Source organism: Salmo salar, chromosome 09, assembly GCF_965601325.2.
Source record: "Salmo salar chromosome 09, fSalSal1, whole genome shotgun sequence".
Classification (NCBI taxonomy): Eukaryota; Metazoa; Chordata; class Actinopteri; order Salmoniformes; family Salmonidae; genus Salmo; species Salmo salar.
This window is the reverse complement of record NC_138299.1, coordinates 144,171,201-144,187,304: the sequence shown is the minus strand read 5'-3', so window position 1 is coordinate 144,187,304 and position 16,104 is coordinate 144,171,201. Positions and strand designations below refer to the sequence as shown.

The 16,104-nt window shown below is 42.6% G+C and overlaps 1 protein-coding gene across 1 annotated transcript in view; it reads left to right on the top strand.

Annotated features, from left to right (window-relative positions):
• The first annotated feature begins 281 nt into the window (after positions 1-281).
• The window catches only part of LOC106613052 (solute carrier family 12 member 9), a 54,385-nt gene continuing 38,562 nt past the window's right edge, over positions 282-16,104 (top strand). The window contains exons 1-6 of the mRNA XM_045724701.1: positions 282-910; positions 3,339-3,473; positions 3,838-3,975; positions 4,595-4,912; positions 7,596-7,703; positions 7,841-7,952. Coding sequence (XP_045580657.1) covers positions 685-910; positions 3,339-3,473; positions 3,838-3,975; positions 4,595-4,912; positions 7,596-7,703; positions 7,841-7,952 — 1,037 coding nt within the window. The 5' untranslated portion in view covers positions 282-684. The remainder of the gene's footprint in view (positions 911-3,338; positions 3,474-3,837; positions 3,976-4,594; positions 4,913-7,595; positions 7,704-7,840; positions 7,953-16,104) is intronic.

The window sequence follows — 16,104 nt, the reverse complement described above, 5'->3', positions numbered from 1 at the left end:
TTCGGTTGTTCTGGCGATGGTAACAACTGGATGCATTCGGTTGTTCTGGCGATGGTAACAACCGGATGCATTCGGTTGTTCTGGTGATGGTAACAACTGGATGCATTCGGTTGTTCTGGCGATGGTAACAACCGGATGCATTCAGTTTTTAGGGATACAGTATCTTCAACCTAAGTTCCCTTCCACTGAAAACTCCGCTCAGGTCTTTATTTTACCCCTGCTACGTTAGGTTACTTGAGGGGGGACTTTTATTTTGAACATTTGCTGTATGATTACGTGACCTAAATGGCTCAAGCTTCACAATGTTCACGGATTGTTGGAAAGTTCCAACAAATGCGACGCACAACTTTTACGATAGTGTGGGGTTTGTAATGTAGGCCCACTACAATATAGTGTTTTCTCTGATTTCAAGTGGGGTTAGGCCACACGAGGAGAAACTGTATTTCTAATATCGAGGTAGGCAAACTATATTGATTAGCATTCCGATTGTAGCGTGACAATGTTGTTCAGCGTCTGTTTACATGATTTGAGAAAACAATGTCGTAGTAAAGTCATGCGCACTGATTTTTGCTTCTATGTTTGAGAGTGAATTCTAGAAACTAGTTTAGTTGATAAAACCGACACAATTGGTGACAGGGTGTTTTTAAGTTCTGGTTAGTCGTACTAGCCAACAGCAGCTTTGCCATGTCGGAGAGGACACCACTCCTGCACTATCGCCTCTCCACGAGTGTAAATGAGCAGTCGGGGGAGCATCAGCCGTGTCTTGCCAGGGAGGCTGTGGAGCAGTCCCCGGCAGTTTCCAGACGGAAGTCGGCGCACCACAGCCGGCCCAAAAAGCTCTCCACATTCTTTGGTGTGGTGATACCCACCTTGCTGTCTATGTTCAGCGTGGTGGTCTTCCTACGAATTGGTGAGTAACGTTATAGCCTACTGTTATTTATTACAATGTCCACAAAATAGCTTTATTATAGGCCTGTGTTGGTAACTTTGAGCCAGTTGTTGCCTGGAAACCCGAAGTTGACTTGCATTGAATTCTACATCGGGCAGAAATTAGCGTTTGAATCTGGAAAGTTACTAGTAACTCTCACGACCTCTACAAGCCAGAATGTTAAATACAATTATATTTTTACGTTAAAATATAATTTTATTCAACATTCCTGATTGAAAAATGTAATGACAGGCCTGATGGAGACACACTTTTCGGGAAACTTTGCAAATGTCGACAAAACAAAATACGTTAGACGAGGTGGGATATTTTTGTTTCGGTAAAATGAATTGTGCAAGATGTAGGTGGAAACGATTTTATTCGCAAATATTGCTATAATAAGCATCTAATCGAAGTAAACTTGGGAGTCACGCGATGACGAGTTAAACTAATCGGAAAGGCATGCAGTTTATTAGACTACAAATAAAATAAATGACGATGAACTTCACAGGGTGGTGAAAGTGCAATGTGATGAGATTAATGCTCATTTCCAATAAATATCGCGGGGCTTATTCTGGTGACATGATCATCGATACTTGGCTGCCGTTTGTCAAAATAATCTATTTTGTCAATAATACCCACATCATGTAGGCTATACTTGCGCTGCGCTGTTGGCTACAACACAAGTGCCAATACTGGAGATGGCACACTCGCTATATTATTATTTAACATTTTTAGAAAACCATCAGTAGAGTTGAAAATGCGATGGAAACCCATGTATTTTTTGTTTTATTCGGTAGTGATTTATTTACATCTGTCCCTCCATTTTAAGGTCAATCCTGTTACGTGAATTGAACTCTCGTTTTATTATGTTGCACATATTGCTTTTTAAGTAGTGTAAAAGCAGTTTACCTGGTTCGACTCTCATTGGCCATTTTCTGGTGTTTTGTGATGGAAAACCGAGCTGGTCGGCAGAGCACGTCAACCCTTTTAGTCATAGATAAAAATGTCTAACCTGTCTAAACCATTTTTTTGTGAAGCTTGCATTTATTTGCACCTCCCTGATGCACACAACAAGCTTCCATTCCCTCTGTCACACGGGGATTTATGGATGATTTAAGATCTTTATTTGGCACTTACTATAGTCATTTTTGTTTTTAACCTCGAGATGGGAACGTGTTGAAAGTGCTCTTTATGACAGGATTTTCAAATTTGGTGAAATCAAGTTTTTTTTTCTTGTTGACCAAGTTCCACTTGGTGGAATTACCCTTTTGCCACTTAAGTCCCTTGGTGTGTTACAGTACAAGGGTGTGGAGATAAAAGTAGGTTAACGGGTAGAGCCTACTGTAGTGAGTGCATCCCGTGACACATTGGGAATGGATTGTTATGGGGTCATAGTCATGATGATACATGTGTAAATATGTACGACAACAATTTTCTTACTGGAGGAATATAGTAGTTTCAAGTGGATTAACAATATGGAGTAAAATGTAGTTCTTGCAAGAAATTGATTATTTACTTGCGCTATAACTTCAGTCTCGAGCCATTAATCACATTCACATGATGCAGAGCTCGGAGGTCCAATATCTCTGATGGCAATAATGACATCCCTATCCCTAATGTATTCACAATTCATCTGAAGATATGTTTACAAACACAATCACCATTCCTCAATGTCTCTCATCTGTTTTCTTTGTTCAGAGGTGTTTTATTCTATCAGAGTTCTCACGGTAAGTACAGTGGACTGTCTGTGAGTGTTCTCTCGCTTGCCTTGGTGTGTTCCACTCTGTCTTGCTCCCTGTCTCATGATACCTCAGCTGCTGGGGTGTAGACACGCAAACGTTAAACAGCCACTAGTTTGAGAGACAAGAATGCCATTCCACATAACATAAGCACTGCATTATACCTTATATGGAACAATATGGCACTTCTGTTCCAATGCATAGGAGTGGTGTACAGTGAATTGGATGACTTCTGTTTTGGTTAAAAGCATGAAGTAACTTGTTCTGCATTTTGACCTATTGTTGAATGTTGCAAGGAAATGGTAGCATTGTAGAAGTTTGGTATTTTGCCATAGGCTATTGTCAGTCTAAACTGATTTGAATGTGTGTGACATTGAAAAACATTTCTTAAACATAACTGGATGCCTTGGCATGGTGTTTTGATGAATAATTACTGTGTGACTTCGCATTGGGGGAGGAGGGTCAAACTGCTGTCTCAACTGTATAGTGAAGGTGAAAGCCAATGAGAATTCCCCACTGCATGTTCTTGTTGACAATTACTGTAAATTCCAAGGTCCAACTTGCTGTAAGGAAGTTGTTAAACCACCAAACCCAGTTCCTGTTAGAGACTTTGAGATGATTTGAAATGTTAAACCGTAGTGTGGTCCTTGTGTTCTCTCCTCTCCCGTCAGGTTTCGTGGTGGGCCAGTGTGGGCTGTATCAGGCCATAGCCATGTTCTTAGTGGCCTACTTCATCATCAGTATGACCGTGCTGTCTGTGTGTGCCATCTCAACCAATGGAGCTCTGGACGCAGGAGGGGCCTACTGTATCCTCCTCAGCAATACACACACAGCTGTACATGATAGATGTATAGACATGTCATTTCAGGCCCATTTGCTGTACACACACACTCCACCTTACAGTGCTCTTTCAGTTTCATTAATGTAGCATTGCATTCCTCAATGTATAGATATTTGTGTGTGTGTCAGTGAATGGCTGGTATTGTTTTCACTTTATCTGTAAGACACATGGTGAGTGTGTGAGAGGAGGATGGGAATCTGTGCCTGGGCCTATTTCTTTCAGTGCCTGATGACGTTCACAGTTTAAAGGCCTTCACTTCATTATAGTGTCCACATACACACTCACTCTTAACTCCTGTGTATCCCAGCCTTAACCCCCTCCTCCCCCAGACATGATAAGTCGTGCGTTGGGGCCAGAGTTTGGGGGCAGTCTAGGCGTCATGTTCTTCCTGGCTAATGTGTGTAGCAGTGCCCTCTATATCCTGGGTCTGGTCGAGGCCATAGTAGCAACTTTCGGGCTTCCAGAAGGTATACAGCCATACTCTCTAACCCTCTTCCTGCTCTGTTTGTGGGTCAATATTTATTCGGATGAATCTTGTCCTGGAGGCAGAGCTGAGTGATTTCTATTAGATGGGCCAGTGGCAAATTCGAAATTGGCAATTATTGTATACATTTATGAAAACAAATAATTACTTTTTGATCTTAATAAAGGTAAGGCTTAGGCATAAGGTTGCCAGTGTGGTTAAGGTTAGGTTTAAAATCTGATTGTATTGCTTTTTGCTGTGCCAGCTAGTGACAACCCTGCAGAGCTGCCTCCAGTACATGAGTCATCCCAATAAATACCAACCTGTGCTCTGTTTATATTGCCAGACTACTTTTTTAGTATATTGTATTTGATGTAAAACTAATCTGCTTTGACAATGTCTACTCATGCATGACATGCCCATTTTGAAAGCTTATTGAATCAAACTGAACAATTTAAATGGAATTGGATTACAACCCTTTGACCTTTTCATGGTCTGTTTCAACTATCACCTCATTCCTTCACTCCCTCATCTTCTCATCAACCTCCTCACCTTTTAACCTACAAACCCCCTCACTTACCTCACCTCCTCTTCTCACCCCCATCTCTCCTTTCCCTCTCCAGATGGGGTGAGCCCAGCGGGTTCCCTCCAGGTGTTGCCAGCGGGGTACTGGTGGTCGTTGCTCTATGCCACCGGCATCCTCCTCCTCTGCTTGCTTGTGTGTCTGGTGGGGGCAGAGATCTACGCCAAAGCCTCCTTCATCATCTTCCTGGTGGTCATGCTGGTGCTGGCCACCATCTTTATCAGCTTCTTTGCCGTGCGCCCACGCACCATCCTCCTGCCCGCCGCTCCGCCCATCCACAACAGCACGGGGCCACAGCCACCGACCATGGCCAACTTCACCGGCTTTAAACTGAACACACTCCTGGGCAACCTGGATGGTGAGAAAGGGGGTCTGTCTGCGCGATGGCGGGGGGGGGTCGTCATGTGTGAGTGCTGTGCACCAATATAAATCTGTGTGCTTAATGAATGTGTCATTCTAAATAGAATTGCACTTGATTTAAGCTGCAATATGTAACTTTTTGGGTGCCCCTACCAAATTCACATAGAAGTGTGTGTAATAGATCTGTAATTTGCATTGAAAGCAAGTCTAAGAAGCAGTAGATGTGTTCTATGTGCGCTATTTCTATGCTTCACGCTCTTAAGTTTCATTCGTCATTTGCTTTCAGTTTTCTACACCCGCTTCAAACAGCTGGTAATACAATATTTTTGGTTTATGGAATGTATATTTCACAGCAGTTTAGATGGTACAAGATTCTCTACACTATGCTTGTTTGTTTTCTCACAAACTGTAATTAGAATTTTAGCAACCAGGAAATGGCGGAGCAATTTCTGCATAGTGCATCTTTAAAGAATTTAATATAGCAAAGCATTATTAGTGTGAGCATAAGCATGTGAGTGTTGTCTCATGTTATAATTATAATTTTTTAAACAATTTTTTTAAGCAAGTAGGCCAGTTGAGAACAAGTTCTCATTTACAATTGCGACCTGGCCAAGATAAAGCAAAGCAGTGTGACAAAAACAACAACAGAGTTCCACATGGGATAGAGATACTGGGGTGCAAAAGAGTAACAAAAAAATAACAATATGGGGATGAAGTAGTTGGGTGGGCTGTTTACAGATGGGCTGTGTACAGGTACAGTGATTGGTAAGCTGCTCGGACAGCTGATGCTTATAGTTAGTGAGGGAGATGTAAGTCTCCAGCTTCAGTGACATGCAATTCGTTCCAGTCATTGGCAGCAGAGAACTGGAAGGAAAGGAGGTGTTGGCTTTGGGGATGACCAGTGAAATATACCTGCTGGAGCGCGTGCTACGGGTGGGTGTTGCTATGGTGACCCGTGAGCTGGGATGAGGTGGGGGTTTTGCCTAGCAAAGACTTATAGATGACCTGGAGCCAGTGGGTTTGGCGACGGATATGTAGTGAGGGCCAGCCAGCGAGAGCATACAGGTCGCAGTGGTGGGTAGTATATGGGGCTTTAGTGACAAAACGGATGGCACTGTGATAGACTACATCCAATTTTCTGAGTAGAGTGTTGGAGGTTATTTCGTAAATGACATCGCCTGAAGTCAAGGATCGGTAGGATAGTACGTTTTACAAGGGTATGTTTGGTAGCATGAGTGAGGACATTGTTGCGAAGTAGGAACCTGATTTATAGATTTAATTTTGGATTGGAGATGCTTAATGTGAGTCTGGAAGGAAAGTTTAGTCTAATCAGACACCTAGGTAAGTCAGAACCGTCCAGAGTAGTGATGCTGGGCGGGCGGGTGCAGGCAGCGATCGGTTGCAGAGCATGCATTTAGTTTTACCTGCATTTAAGAGCAGTTAGAGGCCACGGAAGGAGTGTTGAATGCCATTGAAGCTTGTTTGGAGGTTTGTTAACACAGTGTCCAAAGAAGGGCCAGATGTATACAGAATGGTGTCGTCTGCATAGAGGTGGATCAGAGAATCCCCAGCAGCAAGAGCGACATCATTGATATGAAAAGAGTCAGCCCGAGAATTGAACCCTGTGGCACCCCCATAGACTGCCAGAGGTCCGGACAACAGGCCCTCTGATTTGACACACTGAACTCTGTGAAGTAGTTGGTGAACCAGGCGAGGCAGTCATTTGAGAAACCAAGGCTATTGAGTCTGCTGATAAGAATGCGGTGATTGACAGTCGAGAGCCTTGGCCTGGTCGATGAATACGGCTGCACAGTACTGTCTCTTATCGATGGCGGTTATTATATAGTTTAGGACATTGAGCGTTGCTGAGGTGCACCCATGACCAGCTCGGAAACCAGATTGCATAGCGGAGAAGGTACGGTGGGATTCGAAATGGCCTGTGATCTGTTTAACTTGGCTTTCGAAGACTTTAGAAAGGCAGGGCGGGATGGATATAGGTCTGTAACAATTTGAGTCAAGTGTCTCCCCCTTCGAAGAGGGGGATGACCGCGGAAGCTTTCCAATCTTTAGGGATCTCAGACAATACGAAAGAGGTTGAACAGGCTAGTAATGTCAGTTATGCATACTTTATGGTGGCAGAATTTACTTGTTTATTATCTTAGACACACGCACACCAATTATAGGTTTAAGCCTCTTGTTTTGCTCAATGTTTACCAGGGTTGCTGGCAGTGAAAAAGGTAATTCATTATTTAGTTGTAATTAGTGGGTATCGTAAATATCCTTTGGCTCCCCATTTCCACCATAACATACCAACCTCACTGAGCTGAGGGATTTATTTTCAGTGTGGAAATCAACCTCATGATTACCCTGCTAATCGCCATAACTCAGTCACACTGACACACACAGCACCTTCAAAGACCCTGTTGGCAACAAAATGACACACTTTGTTTGGAGGGTAAGCTTTACAGTGGCAATGAGAAGTGGGTTAAAAGTCAATGGCTTTTATATGTAACACAAACTATAGTTGAACCTGCGATGGCGAGATATGGCACTTCTGTACTTTTTGAATTCCAAGAGGCATGTATGTTCATCAATTCCATGTTTTTTGTTAATATCTGAATTTGGGGTGGATTCGGACATGGAGCTGATTGAATTGATTTCTAAATCCCCCCCTTCCCTAGCTGATTATGCTGTGGACTACACAACAGGAACCATGATGTCCTTTGCTACGGTGTTTGCTGTCATGTTTAACGGGTGCACAGGCATCATGGCCGGATCCAACATGTCAGGTAAGAAATGGATGTTTGATCAATGGGTGGAGAGATGGAATTTCAATTTAGCTGCTCAGTTTTCAAAGGGGTTGTTCAGGAGTTATCCAAGAGATCAGAGACGTGTGTGTCTGACCTGGTGTTGTGCTGTGTCCCAGGTGACCTGAAGAACCCTAGCTACTCCATACCTCGAGGAACCATCACAGCTGTCATCTTCACCTTCATAATCTACAACCTCCTCAGTCTGATGGTGGCCTGCTCCTGTGACCGGTCAGTCACACACGCACACACACACACACACACGTTTGGGCATAATCTATGTAGATGAACACACCTGTAACACGTACGGTGCATTCGGAAAGTATTCAGACCCCTTGACGACTTCCACATTTTGTTACAACACAGCCTTATTCTTAAATGGATTAAATCGTTTTTTCCCCTCATTAATCTACGCAATATACCCCAGAATGGCAAAGCAAAAACGGGTTTGGTGAATTTTTTTTGTGTGCAAATGTACATAAATATTCAGACCCTTCACTCAGTACTTTGTTGAAGCACCTTTGGAAGCGATTACAGCCTAGAGTCCTCTTCGGTATGATGCTACAAGCTTGGCACACCTGTGTTTGGGGAGTTACTCCCATTCTTCTCTGCAGATCCTCTCAAGCTCTGTCAGGTTGAATGGGGAGCGTCGCTGCACAGCTATTTTCAGGTCTCCAGAGATTTTAGATTGGGTTCAATTCCAGGCTCTGGCTGGGCTTGTCCCGAAGCCACTGTGTGTGTAGGGTCGTTGTCCTGTTGGAAGGTGAACCTTCGCCCCAGTCTGAGGTCCTGAGCACTCTGGTTTTCATCAAGGATCTCTCTGTACTTTTCTCTGTTCATCTTTCCCTCGATCTTGACTAGTCTCCCAGCCCCTGCCGCTGAAAAACATCCCCACAGCATGATGCTGCCACCACCATGCTTCACCGTAGGGATGGTGCCAGGTTTCCTCCAGTCATGACGCTTGGCATTCAGGCCAAAGAGTTCACTCTTGGTTTCATCAGACCAGAGAATCTTGTTTGTCATGGTCTGAGAATCCTTTAGGTGCCTTTTGGCAAACTCCAAGCGGGCTGTCTTGTGCCTTTAGCTGAGTGGCTTCCGTCTGGCCACTCTACCATAAAGGCCTGATTGGTGGAGTGCTGCGGAGATGGTTGTCCTTCTGGAAGGTTCTCCCATCTCCACAGAGGAACTCTGGAGCTCTTTCAGAGTGACCATTGGGTTCTTGGTCACCTCCTTGACCAAGGCCCTTCACCCCCAATTGCTCAGTTTGTCCAAACAGCCAGTTCCAGGAAGAGTCTTGGTGGTTCCAAACTTCTTCCATTTAGGAATGACGGAGGCCACCGTGTTCTTGGGGACCTTCAATGCTTCAGAAATGTTTTGGTACCCTTCCCCAGATCGGTGCCTCGACACAATCCTGTCTCTGAGTTATACAGACAATTCCTTTGACCTCATGGCTTGGTTTTTGCTCTGACATGCACAGTCAACTGTGGGACCTTTTTATATAGACAGGTGTGCCTTCCCAAATCATGTCTAGGACTGTTGCTGTGACAGTATTTCCAGGCGGTCACGTGTCATGAAGGCAGTCAAATTCCACATAACCGTTTAGTCACGGTAATTAGGCTTCTCCAAGCTGTAATGCTGCTGATGGTCATTAGTAGCCTACAAAACTTGCTAACTGCCTGGTACTCAGCACTCTATCCATCTAATCACTCTGACATCAATGCAAATGTATTCGAAAATCTAATCACACTTCATAAGTCCCATGAGCTCATGTTGTGCAACATTTCAATAGGCTATGCAATTGCGTGATAAAACAGTGATGGCCTCTACTAAAAATAGGAGGATCAGCTTTCTTTAGGCTAGGCCTACTATATTTATTTCTAAGCTTTCTTAAAATGAAGCATGTTACTTATCTTTACAACAGGAGTATAGCCTACATGGCTGGCATGAAAATAAACAACGGGGATAAGTGTCCTCAGTTCACTATTTTAAGTGCAAACAGTGGCCTGCGAAGGTATTCACCCCCTATTTGATTTTTTTGGGGCTTTGTATCATTTGATTTACACAACATGCCTACCACTTTGAAAATAAATGTGTTATTTGTGAAACAAACAAGAAATGAAGACAGAAACTGAACTTGAGCGTGCATAACTATCCCCCCCAAAGTCAATACTTTGTAGAGCCACCTTTTGCAGCAATTACAGCTGCATGTCTCTTGGGGTATGTCTCTATAAGCTTGGCACATCTAGCCACTGAGATTTTTGCCCCTTCTTCAAGGCAAAACTGCTCCAGCTCCTTCAAGTTGGATGGGTTCCGCTGGTGTACAGCAATCTTTAAGTCATACCACAGATTCTCAATTGGATTGATGTATTGGCTTTGACTAGACTATTCCACTTCCTGCCTGGAATCTTCTCAGGTTTTTGCCTGCCATATGAGTTCTGTTATACTCACAGACACCATTCAAACAGTCTTAGAAACATTAGAGTGTTTTCTATCCAAATCTACTAGTTATATGCATATTCTAGTTTCTGGGCAAGAGTAGTAACCAGATTAAATAGGGTACGTTTTTTTTATCTGGCCGTGAAAATACTGCCCCCTATCCCAAACAGGTTAAACCACTCGAGTGTTGCTTTAGCAGTATGCTTGGGGTCATTGTCCTACTGGAAGGTGAACCTCCATCCCAGTCTCAAATCTCTGGAAGACTGAAACAGGTTTCCCTCAAGAATTTCCCTGTATTTAGCGCCATCCATCATTCCTTCAATTCTGACCAGTTTCCCAGTACCTGCCGATGGAAAACATCCCCCCACAGCATGATGCTGCCACCAACATGCTTCACTGTGGGGATGGTGTTCTTGTGGTGTTGGGTTTGCGCCAGACATAGCGTTTTCCATGATGGCCAAAAAGCTGAATTTTAGTCTCATCTGACCAGAGTACCTTATTCCACATGTTTGGGCAGTCTCCCACATGCCTTTTAGGCGAACACCAAACGTGTTTGCTTATTTTTTTCTTTAAGCAATGGATTTTTTCTGGCCACTCTTCCGTAAAGCCCAGCTCTGTGGAGTGTATGGCTTAAAGTGGTCCTATAGACAGATACTCCAATCTCTGCTCTGAAGCTTTGTAGCTCCTTCAGGGTTATCTTTGGTCTCTTTGTTGCCTCTCTGATTAATGCCCTCCTTGCCTGGTCTGTTAGTTTTGGTGGGTGGCCCTTCTTGACAGGTTTGTTGTGCCATATTCTTTCAATTTTTTAATAAAGGATTTAATGGCGCTCCGTGGTATGTTCAAAGTTTCGGATATTTTTTTATAACCCAACCCTGATCTGTACTTCTCCACAACTTTGTCCCTGACCTGTTTGGTGAGCTCCTTGGTCTTCATAGTGCCGCTTGCTTGGTGGTGTTGCAGAGTCTGGGGCCTTTCAGAACGTGTGTGTGTGTGTGTGTATATAATATATATTTATACTGAGATCATGTGACACTTAGATTGTGTGACACTTAGTCCCGATCTTATTTAGGGGCTTCATAGCAAAGGGGGTGAATACATAGGGACGCACCGCTTTTCCGTTTTTATTTTGTATAATTTCTTGAAACAAGTTTTTTTTCACTTCACCAATTTGGACTATTTTGTGTATGTCCATTACATGAAATCCAAATAAAAATCAATTTAAATTACAGGTTGTAATGCAACAAAATAGGAAAAAGGCCAAGGGGCATGAATACTTTTTGCAAGGCACTGTAGATGACATGTATTTTTCCCCGCTGACCCTGTTTCAATACAGGTGCATGATAATGGTCCATTCTAAATCAAATTTCACACATTATTTAGTATACAGTGAGGGGGAAAAAGTATTTGATCCCCTGCTGATTCTGTACGTTTGCCCACTGACAAAAATGATCAGTCTATAATTTTAATGGTAGGTTTATTTGAACAGTGAGAGGCACAATAACAATAAAAAAATCCAGAAAAAAACGCATGTCAAAATGTTATAAATTGATTTGCATTTTAATGAGGGAAATAAGTATTTGACCCCCTCTCAATCAGAAACATTTCTGGCTCCCAGGTGTCTTTTATACAGGTACCGAGCTGAGATTAGGAGCGCACTCTTAAAGGGAGTGTTCCTAATCTCAGTTTGTTACCTGTATAAAAGACACCTGTCCACAGAAGCAATCAATCAATCAGATTCCAAACTCTCCACCATGGCCAAGACCAAAGAGCTCTCCAAGGATGTCAGGGACAAGATTGTAGACCTACACAAGGATGGAATGGGCTACAAGACCATCGCCAAGCAGCTTGGTGAGAAGGTGACAACAGTTGGTGCGATTATTCGCAAATGGAAGAAACACAAAAGAACTGCCAATCTCCCTCGGCCTGGGGCTCCATGCAAGATCTCACCTCGTGGAGTTGCAATGATCATGACAACGGTGAGGAATCCGCCCAGAACTACACGGGAGGATCTTGTCAATGATCTCAAGGCAGTTGGGACCATAGACACCAAGAAAACAATTGGTAACACACTACACCGTGAAGGACTGAAATCCTGCAGCGCCCGCAAGGTCCGCCTGCTCAAGAAAGCACAGTTTGCCAATGAACATCTGAATGATTCAGAGGACAACTGGGTGAAAGTGTTGTGGTTAGATGAGACCAAAATGGAGTCTTTGGCCTCAACTCGCCGTGTTTGGAGGAGGAATGCTGCCTATGACCCCAAGAACACCATCCCCACCGTCAAACATGGAGGTGGAAACATTATGCTTTGGGGGTGTTTTTCTGCTAAGGGGACAGGACAACTTCACCGCATCAAAGGGACGATGGACGGGGCCATGTACCGTCAACTCTTGGGTGAGAACCTCCTTCCCTCAGCCAGGGCATTGAAAATGGGTCGTGGATGGGTATTCCAGCATGACAATGACCCAAAACACACAGCCAAGGCAACAAAGGAGTGGCTCAAGAAGAAGCACATTAAGGTCCTGGAGTGGCCTAGCCAATCTCCAGACCTTAATCCCATAGAAAATCTGTGGAGGGAGCTGAAGGTTCGAGTTGGCAAACGTCAGCCTTGAAACCTTAATGACTTGGAGAAGATCTGCAAAGAGGAGTGGGACAAAATCCCTCCTGAAATGTGTGCAAACCTGGTGGCCAACTACAAGAAACATCTGACCTCTGTGATTGCCAACAAGGGTTTTGCCACCAAGTACTAAGTCATGTTTTGCAGAGGGGTCAAATACTTATTTCCCTCATTAAAATGCAAGTCATTTTGACATGCGTTTTTCTGTATTTTTTTGTTGTTATTCTGTCTCTCACTGTTCAAATAAACCTACCATTAAAATTATAGACTGATCCTTTCTTTGTCAGTGGGCAAACGTACAAAATCAGCAGGGGACCAAATGCGTTTTTTTCCCTCACTGTATGTAAAGACAAGATTCAATCAAGAATAGTGACAATATTATCCTATCACTTGTGAATTATATATTATCTCTTGGGAATGATGCCCAGCATAAGAAACAATGCCTTTTTTTTGCTACATTTTTTAATCTTAGTCGCACACGTCATGTAGCCTAGCCCATGGGCCTATATGTTTTTTATAAGGTTTGTATCACAACTAAAGTGGCCAAATAACTTCTTAAAATTAATCACATTAATCTGCTTTACAAAGGGTGTAGAGGCTAACTGGCATACATAAGCTGGCATGCGTTTCATGGGGGATAGTAGATTGACAGGCTAGTGTTTTTGCTGTTCGTTAGGCCTACTCGTATTGTTGGCTGACAAAGTAAATGTGGACAGTTCTTCCAATCTCTTCAATATGCACCTTGGAATTGGATAAGGACACACGTAGTTGCGTCCCCGATGTGTCTTCACTTGTGGCCTGTGACAACGACCCAATCACGTGATGGAGCGTGCATCACTCGGGGAGAAGCGCGTAACGCAGCAGAAGACATGGATTTTTTTAAGGTGCATTACGGCCACACAAAGGGGACGCCGCCATGAAATTCTAGGCATTATCAACTGCTTGTCAAATTGTGAATGAGTGACTGATGTAGTGTACAGCCTGCACACAAAAAACAAAGCAGAGCTCATGTCTTTCAAGCAACATTTTTCAAATCATCATTAGTCGCGTCATGCAGCCTTAGAATGTATTAAAAATCCAAACGTATAGCCCAACATTTGTAGAACTAAAGTTACATAAATAACTCTAAATTAACCATATAGGAATACCTATTTCTTTGTTAACCGCTCAACACACAATAGCCGCATGTGCACACTCCCTCCAGTCTATTTTATTCAGCTGTGGTCAATTGTATTCAACATACTATAAAATAATGCCTCGGAATTCTAAGCAAATCTTGTCAGCTAAATAAACTTGTTGCCCAAAGACAATTTGCCTTGCCAGATCAGGACCAAAGGACAACTCAGAGTATGCTATTCTGTTCTTCTGAAATAGACTACATTTTCTTCATATCATGCTTCGTTAGACCTGTCTAAAATAAATAATGGATATATTGTGAAGGTGTAGATGTTCCAAAGGTCTGCATCAATGGCTTGTGTGGAAGCCGGAAATGCTAAATGTATTTGTTAATTAACGGTCAATTGCCGTGAGACCGACTGTTATTTGCTTGACAATCACCGGCTGACGAAGTTTCGTGACCAATCAATTGAACTTACCACAGGTGGTGGAAAAAGTACCCAATTGTCATACTTGCGTAAAAGTAAAGATACCTTAATAGAAAAGGTCTCAAGTAAAAGTCACCCAGTAAAATACTACTTGAGTAAAAGTATTTGGTTTTAAATATACTTAAGTATCAAAAGTAAATGTAATTGCTAAAATATACATAAATATCAAAAGGTAAAGTATACATCTTTTCAAGTTCCTTATATGAAGCAAACCAGTCGGCACCATTTTCTTGTTTTTTTAAATGTACAGATAGCCAGGGGCACACTCCAACACTCAGACATCATTAACAAATGAAACGTTTTTAGTGAGTCGATCAGAGGCAGTAGGGATGTTCTCTTGATAAGTGTGTGAAATAGACAATTTTTCTGTCACGCTAACCATTTAAAATGTAATGAATACTTTTGGGTGTCAGGGAAAGTGTATGGAGTAAAAAGTAAATTTTCTTTAGGAATGTAGTGAGTTAAAAGTAGTCAACAATACCCCAAAAAACGAATTAAGTAGTATTTTACTTAAGTACTTTACACCACTGACAGGTGGACTCCAAGTTGTAGAAACATCTCTGGGATGATTAATGGAAACAGGTTACACCTGAGCTCAATTTCGAGTCTCATAGCAAAGGGTGTGAATACTTATGTAAATAAGGTATTTCTGTTTATGAATTTGCAAATATTTTGAAAAACCTGTTTTCACTTTGTCATTATGGGGTAATGTGTCTAGATTAATGAGGAAATGTTTTTATTTAATCCATTTTAGAATAAGGCTGTAACGTAACAATGTGGAAAAAGTCAAGGGGTCTGAATACCTTCCAAATGCACTGTATGTTCACGTACAGGTGCGCACACCCCGATCCAATTCAAACTCATCTCAAATTTGCACTCAATGAAAGACTCACATTTACAATTCAATCTCTCTCCTACTCTCACGCGCGTTCTCTCACTCACACTCCCGTCTCTAGCTCAGTGCCAGTGTGCAGTATTGATGTGGCACTAAAGCAAGTGTTGCCAAAGTGCTAAACTGACATAAAAGGCCCATAAAGGAGCATTGGAAATCAATACAGCCATAAATTATACTCCTCCCTGTCCTCCCCTCTGCCTGTTTCACCGTTTCCCCTCCTGAAATTGATGTGGTTGTAGTTGTGTGTGGTTGTCGTCATTAATGTTTTCATTTGAAACAGTTGTAGTTGTAGGCTAATCTTAGTGTGTGTTTGAGTCAAATTGGCCCCACCTGCTAATCACATGACTTTACGAGAGGGCTGCTTCAATGGAGGCAATGAGACCCTGTTCACATGAAGTGTGTGTGGCTTGGTTCTTCTATCTAAAGACATAGTCCCCACAAGGATAGTAAAACAAGAATAATGTTCCACCGTGGGGACATTTCCCACATCCCCATGAGAACAAAGGCTATTTTAAGCTTTGGGTTAAGGTTACAATTAGGGTAAGAGGTTAGGAAAAATTGGATTTTGAATGGAAATCAATTTTAGGTCCACATGAGGATAGAATAACAAAAAGTTTGTGTGTCCGGGGGCATCCATTGTTAAGTTATGTGGAAGTAGTCATGTGACATATTTTACACCACAAATAGAAACGAGAAGAAGTGGTATGAGGAAGTAAGAGTAGATCAGACGTTAGCAGCTAGAAATATACTAACTCATTGACCATGTTTACATGCCCACCAATATCTCGTTATTCAGGATACTCAAGTATTTAGTTTTTTGAGTGTAACATCATA